The following is a 19,478-nucleotide window of genomic DNA, read 5'->3' as shown; positions in this document are numbered from 1 at the left end:
TTCTCTATGACAAATTAATTAGGGTTCGTTAACCAGAGGCTGAAAAAATAGTTGGAGCAGCGTACAACATGAAAAGGCCAAAAGGAGAAGGCGATTACAATTCCACGTGCAGGATATCCATATTGCCAGAACACATTCTGCAGAGAATACTTTATTTCCTCTCCCAAACAGAAGTTGTTCGAACCTCCGTACTGTCGAAATCATGGCGCAGTGTTTGGTGCACTCGCCCTAATCTCGATTTTTCGATCCACGCCTTCAAAGGAAACAAACAAGACTTTATAACCACCGTGGACAGCACTTTACAGCGATACTTGGATCAAAGGCTGTGCGTAGAGGAATTCAGCCTTCGTGTATCTATAGGCAGTGACGACGACGAAGAATCGATGCCGGCTCTTGAGAAATGGATCCGATTAGTCACAAATATGGGTTTGAAAGAGCTTCATCTTCGGATTAGTATGGAAGAATATCCGTGTTATAATAATCATCTGCCGTCTGTAGTCTTTGAAGCCGAATCACTCAAAGATTTGTACTTGGAACGATTCATAGTGGACCAAAACACTATTCGAGGGATACTACTCTTGAAGAATCTAAAATCACTTGATCTTCAACGAGTCTCGATTAAGGATGATATTTTCGAGAAGATAATATTGTCTTGTCCTTTGATTGAAACTTTGGATGTCAGAAACTGTCGAACGTTAACAACAATTGATGCGACGAGTCTACAAAACCTAAAGAAGTTCACTTTTGTGAATGATAATGTCCCCTTTGTGGATGATTGTAGAATCAAAATCCATACCCCTTCTCTTGAAGTAATTGATTTTCGTGGCCGATATATGCCGTTCCTCATGGGGGCGGACTTTCGTAATCTCACCCGTTTATCCCTGACGGATGTCGATTCGCCGTTGGACCACTTGTCGACGTGCAAGTTCCCAAGCCTCGAGATTTTATATATTTATTATTGTTGTGGCTTCGAAGAAATCAAGGTGTTTATTGACGCCCCGAAGATAAATAATTTTGATTATTTTGGAGACTTTATCCCGTCCATCTCTTTTGCAACAACAACTACTTCTTCCAGTGAGTGGCGTTCAAATATACACCTGCATTCTACCGATGTTTTTTCTTCTTTGTGGTTCGTCAATCTAAACGAACTGCTCAAGTCGTTAAGCCAATCCGAAATTTCTCTCAACATTGATCAGTGTTCTCCCATTCGAAAAAACATTGCGGTACAAGACAATAATATTAAACCGGTACTGGTGGATAGTTTGAGTTTGAATTTTGATTTATCTTCGATTTCATCTCTTATGAATGCTTTGTTTTGTGTTTGTCGTCCGAGATTAATCGATGACTCTTTCTTTTGTGGATACGGATGGGAGATGGATGACATCGAGTGTCTGTGGGATATTTTAATGCATCGAGATTTGGAGGAAGTGAGATTGGAGATTCATGACAAGAATAAAAAAGAATGGCGTCCGAAAACTCTGTCACAATGGCGACGCTATCATCGACGACATGGGGTACATGTTCGTACTCGTTTTGCATTGAAATGGAGACAAACTTTGTGAGTCTTTGATCCTAGTTTTTTTTGTTTAGTTTTAATTTTAAGATTTTGTAGGTTAAATTTCGATTATTTTAAACCTATGTTTTTTTTTTCTAAAGGACTTGTCGTTTGATGACTGTTATCAGACTATACATTAAAGGTGAAATGCTGTAGAATCGAAATCAACGTGCCTTAAAATTTTATGTCATTAAAATTTTATGTCGTCTCTTAGGCTATGATTGGTTCATGGATTTTGAAATAAGGAAAATGAAAAAGCAAAGAAAAGGAAATCAAAGGCTTTTAAAATCCCAATTGTATTTGGTTCCTAAGAAAAATAGTGACGAAAATAATTTTGATGAAAATAATTTTGTGGAAAATCATTTTCTTTAGTTTTGTTTGGTTCTTAAGGGAAAATAATAGAGAAAAATACAAGCAAAATGAAAATAAAAAGGAATTGTTATTAAAAACTAAGGCTTTGTTTAGATCATTTTTATTTCAAAATAAATTCTAACCCAAAACGAGATAATTTTTTTATGAGTTTTTTGCAAAAACCACCCCTGTGTAATCTTGAATAGCTGAAAAACCCCTCGTGTTAAAAATATTAGCAAAAAATCCCCTGTGAAAAATAGTCAAAGCCAAAAAAGACCCTACGAGCTTGATGTGTTATACACTCGCATCTCGTGCGACTGGCCGTCTGATTTTGGAACTAGAAAGACCTACTAAATACCCTTGAAATCAATTTTTTGAAATTAATAGATTTATCCACTATTTTTCATAATAAAGTTTTCAGAATTTTCAATTCAATCCCTAATAATTTCAGAAAAGCCCTCTCTCCAAATTGCATAGGACCAAATTGCAATTTTCATAATTTCTCAAAACCTCATCTTCTTTCTCCGTCTCCTTCTTCTCAGATATGTTCCTTGCCATGAAAAAATAAAAAGAAGCAAACAGTATCAAGCAATTCATCTTCATAAACAACCCGTTTGCAAAAGAAGAAAAACCAACAAAAGTTGCACTTCACGATGGAACCTTGTGTGTATGAGAGAGAGAGAGAGAGAGAGAGAGAGAGAGAGAGAGAGAGAGAGAGAGAGAGAGAGAGAGAGAGAGAGAGAGAGAGAGAGAGAGAGAGAGAGAGAGAGAGAGAGAGAGAGAGAGAGGGTCCGATCCGCCATGGATGATTCATCCGACCGGGATGATGCCGCCTCCAAACCCACCGCCGACGAAGAGATGAGAAGAATAGGGACGCGACCAAAAATCTTGATTCAAAAGAAATCTGGAAAAACCCATCAAACATAAAGCATAATATTTTTTTTGGGGTAGGAAGGCAGGTGGTGCGGCCATGGTGGTGAGGTGGTGGTGATGCGGATGGAAGAATTTTGGGTTGGGGGAGGAGATGATGGCCGTGGGTTTTCTTCTTTTTCATTATGTTTTTTTTTTTTATTTTTTCTAATTATATTCATTTTGCATTTTTATTTATTTATAATTGAAACATAAATTAGTATAATATGAGGGTTAATTTAGTCATTACCTACAGGTCAACTGCTAATTTCGAAATAAGGGGCCGTGTGCTTTGTCAAAAATAATATAGGGGGGTCTATGCTAATATTTTTAACATGAGGGGTTTTTTAGCCATTCCAGATTACACAGGGGGTTATATGCAATTAGCTCATTTTTTTATTTTAAAATAATTATAGGGGTTTTTGTGCATAAGTCCCCAACCATCTTTATTATTCTAGGTTTAGAGGCTATATTTTCTTTCACCAATAAGCTCATTCCTTTAATATTTATTATAAATAAAGGAAATATTCATGTATATGCCAATATTACCCTCAACCTTTTATACCCAATTTTTAATTATAACCCCAATTTAATGAATTTTGTCCACAAAAATTCAATTTTGACCACAAAAATTCAATTTTGATTTTTTTTTTCAATTTTTTTTTTTTTTTGCTGCCGGAGACTTTTCAAAATTGGAGCATACTTTAATGGGGTTGTCTAGGGTCCGAGAGGGTTGTACTTGTCGGACCGTAACCAACCAATGAAAAATTGCCACGTATGAGGTTGTCAATAAAAAATTGCCACGTATGATTAGTACGTACCCTATAAAAAAAAGTATGAACCCTATGTTACAAGTAAAATTACATTTAAACCCATTTTAATTAAACTTAAAAATATAATTAGAACAATCAATAATTCAAAAGTTAATTACAAATTAAATTTTATAATCATTAATTGAAAATTTTCTAACACGACTTATAGACATACAATAAAATGTACAGGTTGTGGCTTCCCAACAATTGCCTAGCAAGAAATCAAGTAACCCCTCTTTGACATATTCACTCAAGTCCTCCTCCTTCGGTAAGCATTCCATTAATTAGAAAAAAAGCCCGGATAAATCAAATAAATATAATAAACAAAAGAGATGGAGCTAATAGCACAGACCCCCCTGTGTTATTTCTAATTGGCATAAAAGCCCTCATGATAAAATAATTAGCAAATACCCCCTTATGTTTGGTTTTGTATAGCACACAGCCCTTTTTATCAGATTTAGTTGTTGACTTAAATGAAATGACAAAATTAACCTTGCAATATACCGAAAATCCAATTGAAAATTCGTGAAAAAAAAAAAAAAAGAAATATAGAGCAGAGCAGAGCTCAGGAAATAATTGGAATCTTCAACAATTCTTCTTCGCACAATCTTCCACAATTCAAAATCATTCTTCTTCAACAATCAGCAGATAAGCCATTTTTGTTGTTCCCCTTCTTCCTTCAATCTTCCACCACCATACCCAACCTCCATTACCTCCACCCGCCGCCGCCCCATACTCTGCCGGTGTTAGCCGTCACCACCATACCCAACCGCCATTACCTCCATCCGCCGCTGCCCCCGCCCCATACTCTGCCCCCATACGCTGCCCCCGTCACCATACCCACCCGCCGCCGCCGCCCCATACTCAACATGCTCGTGCCCCTTCTTCGTCGACGGAACTGTGGAATATGTCGCCGGTTGAAGTGGTCGGAGTTTCTCGAGAGAGATGGAACAGAGGAAAGGCAGATTTGGGAGTGGGTTGTTTTGGTGAGGTACCTTCCAAACATTTTGCAGGAAAAAAAAATATATTTGCAAAGGGGGCACCATCAGGAAGCATTGTGTGTGTGTGTTTTGCGTGAAAATTGTGGAGAGTTTGATTGGGGATGAGATGATTTGGAGAGAGGGCGTTTTAGAAATTGTCAAGGGCTGAATTGAAAATTCTTAAAGTTTCAATTTGGGGTTATGAAAATTTTGGGGCCAATATGTAATTTTCCACTTTTTATTTAAAGGGTATTTATATCTTTTTAGGTCAAAATATGCAGCCCAGCCGCACAATGTGCGCGTGCAGAACACGATAAGATGTTAGGGGCCTTATTGGCTTTGACTAACTTTCATAGGGGGGTCCTTGCTAATTTTTTTAACACGAGGGGTTTTTCAGCAATTAGAGATTACACAAGGGTGGTTCTTGCAAAAAACCCAAAAGAGATGCCTAATGTTTCACGAGCTTACGTACAAACGTCATATACACGGGCCTGCAGATTGGAGTTTCAATAGTTGCTGATGATGTTGCTACTTGAATCTAAACTGTGATCATCTTTTAACGTCTAATCCGGTGAGAATGACATATTATGTGTCCATGTAACGAATTTCATGGCCAATTATTTTCTTATTAAGATGGCTGCAAAGTGAGTGGATATATGGTCACTAATGGGTGCAGCCGTGCAGTTAACCAGGGCAATACGTACGAGGGATTAAAAAACTCTAAGGGTGCATTTGGATGGAGGGATTTGGGGGAGGGATTTCAAATCCATAATAACAAATCCCTCGGACTTGTTTGGATTGAAGGATTTGGAGATGGATTTCAAATCCCCACCCCTCCTTTTTAGTTGATTTTGGAGCAATAATGATGGATTTCAAATGACTCCAAAATTGGAGTCATTTCAAATCCATTCCCCAAATCAAATCCCTCCCCAAATCCCTCCATCCAAATGGACCCCAAGAGTTACAATTGAACCGTTTCAACTTTCTTTAATGGAATAATTAGCATAATAAATAAATTATTCATCAGTTATAAACATAAAAAATTGAAAAACGTTCTGTTACTCCCCTAAAAAAATTATCAACATTATAATTAATTAATTTTTACTTTGAGAAATATTACTATATTATCCTGAAAATATAACCTATGGGAAAGGCAAATTAGGAAACACAAAAAATGGAAGTGATTAGTAGTTATTTTGCCTCTATTTTTCAGACTAATTATCCGGAGGAGAGTGTGATTGAGAAAGTGTTGGAGCATGTCGGGTCGAGGGTGTCAAACGCAGCCAGGCAATTTATTTCCCTCCGTTTCACAGCGGATGAGGTAACCCGTGCTATATCTCAAATGTCCCCATCTAAATCCCCCGGGCCCGACGGTTTTCCGGTTTTATTTTATACCAAATATTGTGATATTCTTGGTGGATCGGTTATTAATTGTGTTTTAGATTTTCTGAATAATCATAAACTTCCGAGTAAACTTAATTACACCTTTATTGTCCTTATCCCTAAAGTGAAAAATCCCGAGAAAATCACCGAATATCGTCCGATTAGCTTATGTAATGTCTTATATAAATTTGGATCTAAAACTATAGCTAATCGGATGAAACCCTTGCTTCAAGATATTATCTCGCCCACCCAATCCGCTTTTGTGCCGAAACGTCTAATAACTGATAACGTTCTTGTGGCCTATGAAATAAATCATTTTATCAACTCTAATTCTAGGAAGCGAACAAACTATATGGCTACTAAATTAGACATTAGTAAAGCTTATGATCGAATTGAATGGTCTTTTCTTCGAAAAATTCTTGCTCGCCTTGGTTTTCCGAGAGATTTTATTGAGTTGATTATGATTTGTGTATCTTCTGTTTCTTATTCGTTCCTTTTTAATGGTACGCAGTTCGGGTCGGTTTCTCCTTCCCGAGGACTTCGACAGGGAGACCCCCTTTCACCGTATTTATTCATATGCTGCACGGAGGCACTTGTGGCAATGGTTCATCATGCTGTGACAAGTGGGGAACTTGAGGGGATCCGAATAGCTCCAACGGCTCCGATGGTGGCATCTCTTTGTTTTGCAGACGATACGTTGGTGTTTTGTCAAGCAACCGACACAAATGCTATTACTCTTCGGCGTATTTTAAGAGATTATGCTGCTGCTTCGGGACAGGTGATTAATGTGGAGAAGTCGACACTTGTGTTCTGCCCGATGACGACTGCAGACATTAAGGAATCGATCCATGCGATTCTCGGTTTTCAAGTAGTTGAGAGGCACGACAAGTATCTTGGAATGCCAACGTCTATAGGTAAAACTCGGAAAGATATCTTTCGATTTCTGCGGGAGAGAGTTTGGGCTCGCATTGATGGTTGGGGAGAGAAATTACTATCAAAGGCCGGAAAGGAGGTTCTAATAAAATCGGTTCTTCAGGAAATCCCGTCTTATATCATGAGTTGCTTCTCCATCCCGACGGGATTGATTATACAGATTGAGTCGGCCATACGTAAATTCTGGTGGGGTGGTCAAAGATCGAAATCATTGGCATGGCTGAGTTGGCATAAACTTTGTAAATCAAAGGAGGATGGTGGGATGGGATTCCGTGATCTTAGAAGCTTTAATATCGCAATGCTTGCAAAACAAGTATGGCGAATCCTCACAAATCCGGATCTTTTGTTAGCACGAATTCTTAGGGCCCGCTATTTCCCAACCGGCGACATCTGGACGGCAGAACTCGGTCCTCGGCCTTCAGCTACTTGGAGAAGCTTGGTTGCTGCTCGCCCATTTGTTAGAACATGGAGTCGTATGAGGATTGGAGATGGTACTACAACGTCTATTTGGGGCGATCATTGGTTAATGGATAATGGGAATGCACAGATCTTTACGAAACGGCCGATTCACACCTCTTTTCCTAATACGGTTTCCGACTTGATCAAGACGGGGACACGCACATGGAATATGAATCTTATTAAAGACACCTTCTGGCCTATTGACCAAGCCCGTATTTTGGCGGTCCCCATCGGCAGTTGCAACGTGAAAGACCGAATCATATGGCAGCTCTCCAACACATGTAAGTTTACTGTAAAATCATGTTATCATGCCATTCAAGCTAGCCTTACCTCTACTGGTCCGTCTTCGAGTTGTGATGAGCGCAAAAAGATGTGGAGAATGGTTTGGAACTTGAAAATCCCTCCCAAGATCAAGCACTTTGTATGGCGATCGATCTCAGACATTCTTCCTACTTATGCAGAGTTGTTCCGACGTCACATCTCAAACTCTCCATTTTGCATTTTATGTAATGATCAACCGGAAACGATCATGCATGTGGTCCTTGGCTGCCGAAGTATAATGCAGCTATGGCTTGGTTCCCCTTTTTACTTGAAGCTTAATGGAGAGTTTCCATCCTTCTGGACATGGCTACAATTTCTCAAAATGAGTTTGAGCAATGACAATTTTTTACTTGCGGTGGTGGTGTGCTGGAAGCTATGGGATATGCGGAATAATATCATCCATGGAGAATCCGGATTCAGAGTTGATGAGTTAGTGCCTTGGTGCAAAAGCTATTTGGTCATGTTTAACGAGGCGCGATCTCCTACCCTTCCCTTGAAGGAACGGTCTAATCCCATAGCCTGGCAGCCTCCTCCTCATGGGGTCGTTAAGGTTAATTATGACGTGGCAATTCCGCCGGGCAGCAATTTATATTTGACGGCTATGGTGGCTAGGAATTCATTGGGGCAGACGATATGGTGGAGCGTAGAAAGGATACCGGGTATTATTCGTCCAGTCGAAGGGGAAGCTCACGCCGCCCTTAAAGCGATCCTTAAAGCATCCTGTCGAGGTTGGCCAACCGTTATTATGGAAGGGGATTGCTTGAATATTATCGGAGCCCTTCAAGACGAAGATCATTCTCTCACGTCCTATGGTGCTTTTATAGAGGAAATTAAAATTATTGCCAAAACTTTTAATAGTTGCTCGTTTTCTTTTGTTAAACGGCAGTGTAATCAACTTGCTCACTTCCTTGCTAGGGATTCAGACTTAGCTTGTCTGGAGGGTTCATCTGTACCTCCCAACTTGGCGTGTTATGCCTAATATATGCTCATCGTTTTCTGCAAAAAAAAAAAAAAAATGGAAGAAATTAACCTTACATAATATTCACACTATTATGAGTAATATAGATAGATATAGATATAGATTATGTATTCCTAGGACTGGCAATTGAGTCGGGCCTACCCGAAGCCCGATAGCTCGGCCCGATTTTATTTGAGGCGAGCCCCATTAATTGTGAGCGGGGCCGAGTTTGAGCCGTTTCATTAAACCCGAATAAACTATAAGCCGAGTTTGAGCTTACCATGGCTCAACCCGAATAAAGTCCGACTAAATTAATATATGTATATATATATATATATATATATATATATATATATATATATATATATATATATATATATATATATATATATATATATATATATATATATATATATATATATATATATATATATATATATATATATAAATTTGTTTTCTTTTTTTATTTCAAATCTCAAGATTTTCGAAAATAGTTAGAGAACATTTAGAATAGCTTCTAGTTATTTTATTTTATGATTTTTTTTCATTTTGGACTCGGATGCATTTTTTAGTATAATTTATTAAGGATTAAATATTTGCAACATTAAGCTTTATTTGTTTTAATGAACAGACTATGATTTTTTTTTTTAATCTTATTTTGATTTTCAATGAATATTCTAGATTTTTCACTTAGACTGTGAAGTTATTTTTTGTTTTTCTTTAACATGTCCGAATGTAAATTTGTAAAATAGTAATTTGTTTATTGTCCGATATAAGCCGGATATAAGTCCGATATAAACCCGAAGCCCGAAAAAATATGTGAGCCGAGTTTGAGTCTATAGGCATGAGTCCGAAGATATTTGAGCCTGAGCCTATAATAATGAGGCCCGATGGTATATGAGCTTGAGCCGACCCAGGCTCGATTCACACGGCCCGATTGCCAGCCCTATGTATTCCCATGTATTCAATTATGTGTCACAATATGACAAAAATCTTCATAATATTCACCGAGCATCGAATGGCCGCATGAATGTATTACTAGTATATAGTGAAGTGATGATAAACTACTATTTGAAATTCTTTAAAAATGATGGAAAGAGAAAAAAATAATATAAACATATACACGTACTGGGGTGTATTACTAGTAAGTAGTATATAGTTCGGGCTTTTATACAAGACACTATAAATACATGATTTATAGGTCTTGCACAAAAAATACAATACATCTCAAAAACCACAGCCGCTCGAACTCTCTCTCACTCGGCCGATCTCACCTACGGCCACCGCGACCACCGCCGGTTTCGTCGCTGAAATCAGCCCCCTTGCGCTGATTTCTTTTGGTAGTTCTTTTCCCCTTTTCTGTTCTTCCGTCTATTCTAACTTTTGCGTGTCTAGTGCCACGTATTTAGTAGATAGAAGTATACGAGGTGAAATCCGAGAGGAGGGAGATCGACGATTCGAAGAATCGTGGAGCAGCCCCGATCCGACGACGCACGCGCTCCCACGCGCCGCTCGGAGACAACGCGTGATCCACACGCGCCGCCGTCGCCTTTCCCCAACTGCACGGATTGGTGAAAACACGCGAGCAGATATATTTTACTCGCGTGCCTGTACGCGAGTAAAATTGGTCTACTCGCGTGTTTTCACACGAGCAACTTTAATTTTTTTTTTAGTTTTTAATTTTTAATTTTTTTTTTTTTAAATTAAATATTAATTCAGTTTTTTGGTTAAATTGTAGATGGCCGGAGGTAGATGGAAAAGTGTAATGAGTCAAGTTGCGGGAAAAGGTAAGAGTTTAATGAAAGCTTTGGGTCGGAAGTCGAAAAATCCGGATGATCCGGATCGTATTGGAGATCGGGGAGTTCTTGCATCCAATCGTAGAAGGAAAGCGACAGCAAGAGAAGAAGCAAAGAGAGCGAGGGAAGAATCTACTACAGTCGGAGTCGGGCCTTCTAATGATCTTCAAGTCGGTCATGTTCGTACTCAGTTGCAGTACGCGTCCGATGATGACGAGGAGATGGTGGCTACTGATGACGCCGATGATGACGATGGCAATGATGATCATCATGGAGGGGAGCCGACACGTAAAGATGGTCGTGGCATCAATTTTACAATTTTGGATGGTCCGCCGTATTTGGAGGGTCCGTTCGAGGGAGGGCCGGAACATTTGGAGTTTATGCGTTGGCTCAAGTCGCATATAGCGATCTATATTTGGGATGGACATGTAAGTTTGTTTTTAATACGTGTTTTATATATTTTTATAATTTGTGTTTTCGCTATCTAATAAATGGAATTAATTAGGAACGTCGTGCTACTGGACGGGACGAGTCGAGAAATAGAGCACTGTAAACCTACCTCGGTCCGCAGGATGACATGATGATTAGAAAGTTGGAGGCAACCGGGCTTTACCACTTACGACACTGTTGGCTGCCCAATATGAATCAACAATTAATGTTAGCGTTCGTTGAGAGGTGGCAACCGGAGACAAACAGCTTCCACATGCCGTGGGGAGAGATGACGATCACGCTCCACGACGTTGCTTTCATCATGGGGTTGCGAGTGGACGGACCGTTAGTGGCAGAAGTTTCCCAAGCATTAGAGTGTTCCAAAAGTCTTGCATCTCTGTTGGGGCTCGGGGTGATGACTACGACTGACATGTTTCGATATAAGGGAATTAATTGGACGAAGGTGCAAGAGCTCTTGAGCAAGCCATCTGCCACATACAAGAAGAAGATGCAAGGATATCTGATGTTTCTAATAGGGTCAGTTTTGTTTGTAGACAAAACATCTTCGATGATGAAGCCGTGGTGGATACATTATACGAATGATATCGACGGAGTCGGCCAGTATTCGTGGGTTGTGGCTTGCTTAGCAAACATGTACCGACAATTGGGTATTGCTACTCGCGCTGGGATGAACGAACTTTGTGGGTGCCCGATTCTCCTTCTGGTAATTATATTACTATTTTTCTAACTTTTTGTTTATTTATTTATTTTTTGTATAATTTTTGGTGTTTTTAATACGAGCTGTGGTTTGTTTTTTTTTTTGTCTTTTTTTTTTTTGCAGTGTTGGATATTTGAGTATTTCCCTTGCTTTCGACTAGAGGTTTCCCGACATATATAGAGTTTGAGCCTCGGTGCAGAAAGTGGGCCTCTGGCGGTAGTTGTAGGCAGAAATTGCAGTATTATTGGAAGATGCTCGACGAAATGTCAGAAAGAGATGTAAGTTAGTTTGTAATTAAGATAGAGCATGCGTTCGTAATATGTTTTTTTCTAACTTGTGCCAAACTTGTATAGGTTCATTGGACACCATACGGGGCACAAGTTAACCTCGTAGTATGTATTACTGCACTTTACAGTTCATGGAGATAGTGGAGCCGTACATGCCAGACCGTGTTATACGGCAATATGGTAGAGTCCAGACGATCCCGTTTCACATTATCGAATCTGTTGAGCCCCACCACCGCGGTATGTATGCTAAGGGCTACAAGGTCACATTTCACGCACCCGGTGGCATGTGGGAGAATAAAAACGCCAACTTCATTAACTTATCGAACTATGAGGAAGTGTGGCCTCCTAAAAAAGTTCATCCGAGCTATATGAAGTGGTATGTGAAACGTAGGCACCTGTATTTGTGCAACCCCACAAGAGCGTCCGCTTCAGTTCAGCCTGTTGTTGCCCACCCACCAGATCAGGCATTTGCGAACGAGATAGTTCGTCTCCTATTTCCGATAGTGTACGGACAGAATGGGCTTGATGCGGCAGAACAATTTATGTCAATCCAGCCATAATTACTTGATTTGATAATGCCCCATGCTCAGTATCTCTATCTTATACCCGGGAGGGGGAGGGGTTGTGGGGGACCGAGAACTAGGGGTAGGGGATCGAGGGTTAGACAGTAGGATAGTTATGACAGTTGTTTTTCATTTTGACTATTGTTTTCCATTTTCATTGGTTCTGTACTAGGATGAGTGTTACTCGTTTTTTTATTTTGATTGTGTGGAACAATTACTTTTTTTTCTATTTTTATTGTTTTGAACGATTACTCGATTTTCTATTTTGATTGTGTTGGACGATTACTCAATTTTCTATTTTTTTTGTGTCAAAAAATTACTCTATTTTCTATTTTGTATTTTAAATATGTTGAAAATAAAAATAAAAATGTTACTCGCGTAGCTTTATGCGAACAGAGACCATGTACTCGTGTAATTCTACGCGAGCAAAAGCTCTCTGTTCGCGTAAAACTACGCGAGTACAAATTTTATTTTATTTTTTTAATGCGATTTAATTTATGATTAATTTAAAAAAAAAACTTACTTGCGTGATTTCACGCGAACAGGGATGTTTTGCTCGCGTGAAATCACGCGACCAAAATTCCTCTGTTCGCGTGAAATCACGCGAGTAAGTTTTTTTTTTTTTTTTTAATTAAGTTTCTCGCGTGATTTCACGCAGACAGGGATGTTTTGCTCTTGTGAAATCACGCGAGTAGACATATATATATTATTATTTTTTTCTTTTTTTAATGTTAAAAAATATAAAAAAACAATCGAAATAACAAAGTTCAACATTTAAATACAATAACAAAGTTCAACATCCAAATACCATAGATAAGTTCAACATCCAAATACTATATATAAGTGCAATATCCAAGTACAATAACAAAGTTCAACATACAAAAAGATAAAAAATAAATCAAATCTACCTATGCCTAGTACTTAACATCGTCCACAAAGCTAGTTGATCAGCGTAAAAATCTTGTAAGGCGAGTAAATTGGGAGCTGCGTAATACCTCCACTGAGGATGGAGACGAGGTAGAGGGCAGTAAATCGGTACTTGAAGAATCATGAAATGATAGTTATGTAACGACATAGGAATAATATTTGATAACGCGGGATTCCCAACTAGAGGTAGATAAGTAAAACTACCGAACCCAGTGAATATTAGCACCATTGCGCATCTCGTAGCAATTGCCAGTCCCATATCTGTTGACATCCATTTAGTCCGAGGTGCAGGGCCGCTTTCATGACTGCATGTCAGAATATGATCAGCGACTGCATTACGACCCTCTTCATCTCCACTAAACATATCAGCATATAAATGATGACGCTCCATAAACTCTGAAACCAAGTCTGTTCTTACTTGTGGCCATCTTTCTTGACTTCCATAAATAATTTCGGCAATGCATCGGTACCCACAATTACTATCGGCCCTCACATTAACATATGAGGCTATAGATTGTGCGAGAAACAAAGGAAGAAAGGAAAAGAAATTGACCCGTTCTCCGGCAGTTACAACCGATTCTTCCGTAGATTTAGTACGTTCGCGACCACGACCTTTGAGCTTCAATACTGGCGTTCCTTCAGTCGGTTCTTTAGTCGGGATTTTGCATCCCCTTGACCCCGAAGATGCTTTAACTTCCGTTTTACGATTCATGATGTGCTCATATCCGGAAAAATCACGCTTCATCGCGTTATTCTTGGGTCGTCCCTTGGCCTTCACAAATGACGGCTCTTCCAAATGTGTTGAGGCAGGATTATTTATGTCCCGTAAATAGTTTGCTGCATTTTTTTGGAACATGTAATCCATCTTCGATAATTTCTCGAACTCGTCAAAAAGATCTTTCTTAATTGCAATTGCGCGATCAAACGGTTCCTCATCTTGGTATGGAATTGTCATCGGCTCAACGGTCAATGTTATCCGAAATGGATGTATCTATTGGGGGTAATAAGTACCTCCTTCCACAATTTTAACTGCAATTTGACACGCACATGGAAGACTGTGTGTTCTACTTAGGTAGCAGTTACATCTGTCGGGATTTTGTTGCAATTTCTCCAACTCCTCATCCAAAAAGTCCGATGCATTATGTGATACGTTGCATATCAAAGCACCAAAACAGGGATATGAAGTACCATACATTATGACTGTTATGCTTCTCTCGTTTTTTACCTTTAATTCATTAATTTGAAGGTGAACTTGCGCACCAAGTTGATTTTGCACAGTATCAATAGCTCCAGTCGATGATTGCAACCAATTCTTCAATGCACGATGTGCACTTTCCACCCTGTTTCAAAAAACAATCAATTAATACATACATGTAAAATTTTAAATAACAAATATTTAAAAAAAAAAAAAAACATGTTGTATACCTGTTTGTCGTCGTGTTACCAAAATGGACGTTGTTGTTAGTCCTATACATTACAAATCTCTCCTTGTAAATAAATCAATCACGTGTGATTGACGTATGTTATCAGCTTGGGATATTCCCCGTACAAACTCACCATCTCGCTATAATTGAATCCATATTCTTCACCAGTCTCTAAATTCACTAACGCTTCACAGACTGTCCTCCATAACAACACACCGTGATTTTAACTGCCCAAGAACTTCGTCTCATTTGCCTCAACGTTTCTGTTTTTGTGATATAAACATAACACGTGGTTCGACTGTGGAAACACGTTAGGAAATTCTTTCAATCAGCCCAGCTCACGATCTGTCAGTATCACTTTCGGTCCTGCTTCCGACGGTAATATATTGATACGCGTAAAACCTACGTATGAAAAACCGCAAGTGTACAATATCGCGTTTTGTAGAATAGTGAATTCCAGATATCGATCCACAGGGAATTAAGTTCCTAAATCTACCAAGTACCGTAATTATAATATCCTAAACTTTATCTAGACGAACGAAAAAAATGGGAGAAATAAAACTAAAAGGAAACAATAAATAAAAACAACGGTCAACCAAGACAAGCGATGAATTACGACGTGTGATGGCTTCTAGGGTAAAATCCACCAGTGTACTATCGATAAAGATCTACAAATCCGAATCTAATGTCAATTCTATGTTCGTTAACCCAGACACTAAATTACCCTAACCCCCGTCTCCAGTGTAGTTAGAGTCTACCCACAGGTCCGACGTCTCCGTTCAGAACCTGATATTAAGAGAGCATTTAGGTCAAGTCCTTAAGGGCTACCCGAGGTGCATCACGTCTCCGTTTCCACAACCCGAGCTATGTTTTCCTAAAATCAAACGAGAAATCGTCTCTCGAGTTCATTCCCACTTAGAATAAATTCAACTGTTGGCCAAACAATCGAAAGCATTTAATATAGGAAAACATAAACAAAATGAAAGAACGACAAATAGATCACAGATCTGGAAATCAAAATCAATATATACAAGGTTTCATTTCCCTAGAAGAAAATGCTCAGTTCATTACAAACATAGCATCAAAATTAAGAACACGAGAAATCATAAACTAAACGTAAAGAAAAAGCTTATGAAAAACCCGAGTCGAAACCCTCGTCAAAGCTTCCCGCGAAGAAGTGGCGAAAACCAAAGAGAAGGTAGAGAGATATATCTTGATCTTTAAAAATGAAGAAGAGACCTTCTATTTATAGTACGAAATCAAACAAAAATATCTTGTCTCGAATTCTGTGCCCAGATCGCGATCTGGGCTTCTTGGATCGCGATCTGGCAGCCTTGGAAACTGCGCACCGCCTTTCCAGATCGCGATACGGGAATGGTGGATCGCGATCTGGTTCTTGATCAAAAAATGTACAGTGAGACCCCGCTGATCGGGATCCAGGAAGGCTGGATGGCGATCTGGGTCCTGATCAAGAAAACCTTCTGTAAGACCCCCCAGATCGCGATCCAAGAAATGTTCGATCGCGATCTGGGCTTCTGTGCCAACTTCAAACATTGTTGTGACCCTTTTTTAGCCCGAATTTGACAATTTTTCATTTCAGAAAAGTTGTAGATCTTGAACTTATCGTTCTAAGGCCACTTGAATCAGCTCAATCCGAGGTCGTATGCAAAAGTTATGCTTGAAATACGAAATAATGACACAAGCCGCGAAAATGCACTTTTGCACGTGTTTGGTTTGATTTTCGGCTTCGCTTCCAAAATTGTTTCGAATCGGCAAAAAATAGCTTATCTTTACCTAAAATAAAAATAAAACAAAAACAACATAATATATACAAATAAATCCGAAAACTCGGCGAACGAGGACCAAAACTCGAAGATTTGATAAGCAAATATCGTGCGAAACGAACACTTATCCCACTCTCAAACTTAGATCTTTACTCGTCCCAAGTAAATCAAAACGAAACTACAACAAAAATGAAATAAAAACAACAAACTAAACTAGGCCACTAACGTAGGGAATCACGATTGCATTTAGCGTATGCAACAAGCCGTTGAACCCCTGGGTACCCCCAAAGGACGAGTTGTGTCTCGTGAGGATTTTCAGACAACACACCCACAAAGTTGCCGGATTGGTCAAAGCATTTCAATAATTCCGAAGACAAAATGAGCTAGATAACTAAAAATCTTAGAATGGCCTAAGGCTTAAGATATTCGACTTTCTTACCGACGCAATTAGTTGTTTCTACACCAAAATGAAAGATAGAATCAAGAATCCGTAATTAAACAATAAACACAATCATCGAGGGTTTTGAGTAGAAATGAGGGTGAAAAGTAAGTTTTGATTCTGAAATTCAAAAACTCGAGTTGGGCATAAGTTGGTCAATTTATTCAATATAAAAATGCTAACAACAACAATTTTTTTGGTGATTTTCATCACAACTTTTTTCTTTTTCCATTTGTTTGAAACGGGAATAATCGTGACTCGTGCAAGGCTCGATACCACTGTGTTATCTCTCTGACCCATGTATCGAACTTTAGTCCAAGAAACCCCCAAGCTTGACAACTCGAGAGACTTAGGCGACGAGGTGCACCCAACGGGTTAAGCTCGAGTCAGAAAGGCGGGGAAATCAGAGCGTGAATCACAACAATACCACATATTATTATTTTTCTCTTTTTTTTTTTTTTTTTTTTTTGCACATAAAACATAAAATAAAAACGTAAAGACCATTGATAGAACTTTTAGCCAACAACTGGAAATCGTGAACACATAATCAAAATAAGCTAAACTCACCCCCGAACTTAAATCATGCATTGCCCTCAATGCGAAAAATAAAAGATATGAGAAAGAAATACGCCCTGAACAGTCGTGTCGCAGATTTATCAGTGTTCTACGGTTGCGAAAGTGTTCTTTGGTTGCACGGGGTGCCGTGAATTTTGGCACCGAGGGCGAATTGCGGGAGTTTTCTAGACTTCCCGACTTCTTACTCTTCTTTCCTTGGGAACGAGATACCGGCAAAAATCAAGAAAAATGGTGAAAGTTAGTTTTAAACCAAAAAAAAAACAAAATGCAAAAATGACAAAAACAAAGGAAATAAATGACGAGAAATAAATAATGGGTTGTCTCCCATTCAGCGCCTGTTTTAAAGTCGACGTCTCGACAAAATTTTGACGGATTATGTCCAATACAATGCCTTGTAGATTGTGCATCCATCCGCCATTCTGAATACATACTTTGCAATCATATCATGGACTAGATTGCAATCTTGTAATGACCATCCCAACCCATGGTACTTTTTGTTTGCTTGGGAAATCAGTCGGTAGAAGACTAGGATGGGTTGCTTGCCTACCGATCTCTCAAACTCGAATACAAGATATTCGAGCTTTGGAGTAAGCTCTACCTCAAATTTGATGCTCATCTCCTCAGGCATAATCGAATCGGGAGTTACAATGTGGATAGGATGTTCTTCGTCAAATTCCTCTTCCATCATCTTCATCCCACTCTCATCACACGCAAAAGTATCTACAGAACTGGGATGAATAATTCCCTCAAGGTGCTCAACCTCATCGTTCATACGAAAATCTGTAAATACCTCGTTGTCTTCATAAAGGATGGTCGGATGTGGTTTGTGAATGTGACATCTCTGAAAATTTTCGAAAGTATTTGCCAGAAAGTGGAGTTCGTCTTGTAAATAGCACAAGTGCTCATTTGTCTGTGCAATTCCATTTTCTGGGTTCAGCCCTCGATGTCTTTCAATATCCTCAAACTCTTGTTGAATGTATTCAGCTCTGGATTGAATCTTGCAAAGAGAGAGATAAAAAATCGAGGTCATCAATGTATACAAATCTGCTAAAAAAATAAAAAAAAAATCAAAAGAACAAAAATGTCTAAAGTAAAGTAAGAATAGTTGGTAACGATATTAGTAAATTCAAGATAAACTAATTCCCCGGCAACGGCGCCAAAAACTTGATACGCGTAAAACCTACGTATGAAAAACCGCAAGTGTACAGTATCGCGCTTTGTAGAATAGTGAATTCCAGATATCGATCCACAGGGAATTAAGTTCCTAAATCTACCAAGTACCGTAATTATAATATCCTAAACTTTATCTAGACGAACGAAAAAGATGGGAGAAATAAAACTAAAATGAAACAATAAATAAAAACAACGGTCCGCCAGGACAAGCGAGGAATTACGACGTGTGATGGCTTCTAGGGTAAAATCCACCAGTGTACTATCGATAAAGATCTACAAATCCGAATCTAATGTCAATTCTATGTTCGCTAACCCTGACACTAAAATACCCTAACCCCCGTCTCCAGTGTAGTTAGAGTCTACCCACAGGTCCGACGTCTCCGTTCAGAACCTGATATTAAGAGAGCATTTAGGTCAAGTCCTTAAGGGCTACCCGAGGTGCATCACGTCTCCGTTTCCACAACCCGAGCTATGTTTTCCTAAAATCAAACGAGAATCCTCTCTCGAGTTCATTCCCATTTAGAATCAATTCAACTGTTGGCCAAACAATCGAACGCATTTAATACATGAAAACATAAACAGACTGAAAGAACGACAAATAGATCACAGATCTGGAAATCAGAATCAATATATACAAGGTTTCATTTCCCTAGAAGAAAATGCTCAGTTCATTACAAACATAGCATCAAAATGTTGAACAC

At 39.0% G+C, this 19,478-nt stretch overlaps 1 protein-coding gene across 1 annotated transcript; it reads left to right on the top strand.

Moving 5' to 3' along the window:
* Nucleotides 1–1,719, top strand: LOC105959830 (F-box protein At5g03100). The gene has a single exon (XM_012983990.2). The coding sequence runs from the start codon at nucleotides 69–71 to the stop codon at nucleotides 1,560–1,562; it is 1,494 nt and encodes a 497-aa protein (XP_012839444.2). The 5' UTR covers nucleotides 1–68; the 3' UTR covers nucleotides 1,563–1,719.
* The last annotated feature ends 17,759 nt before the right edge of the window (nucleotides 1,720–19,478 follow it).

Source organism: Erythranthe guttata, chromosome 5 (assembly GCF_056151865.1).
Source record: "Erythranthe guttata isolate IM_541 chromosome 5, IM_541, whole genome shotgun sequence".
Taxonomy (NCBI): Eukaryota; Viridiplantae; Streptophyta; class Magnoliopsida; order Lamiales; family Phrymaceae; genus Erythranthe; species Erythranthe guttata.
Note: the sequence above shows the minus strand (reverse complement) of the source record. Positions and strands in the feature narration are given on the sequence as shown.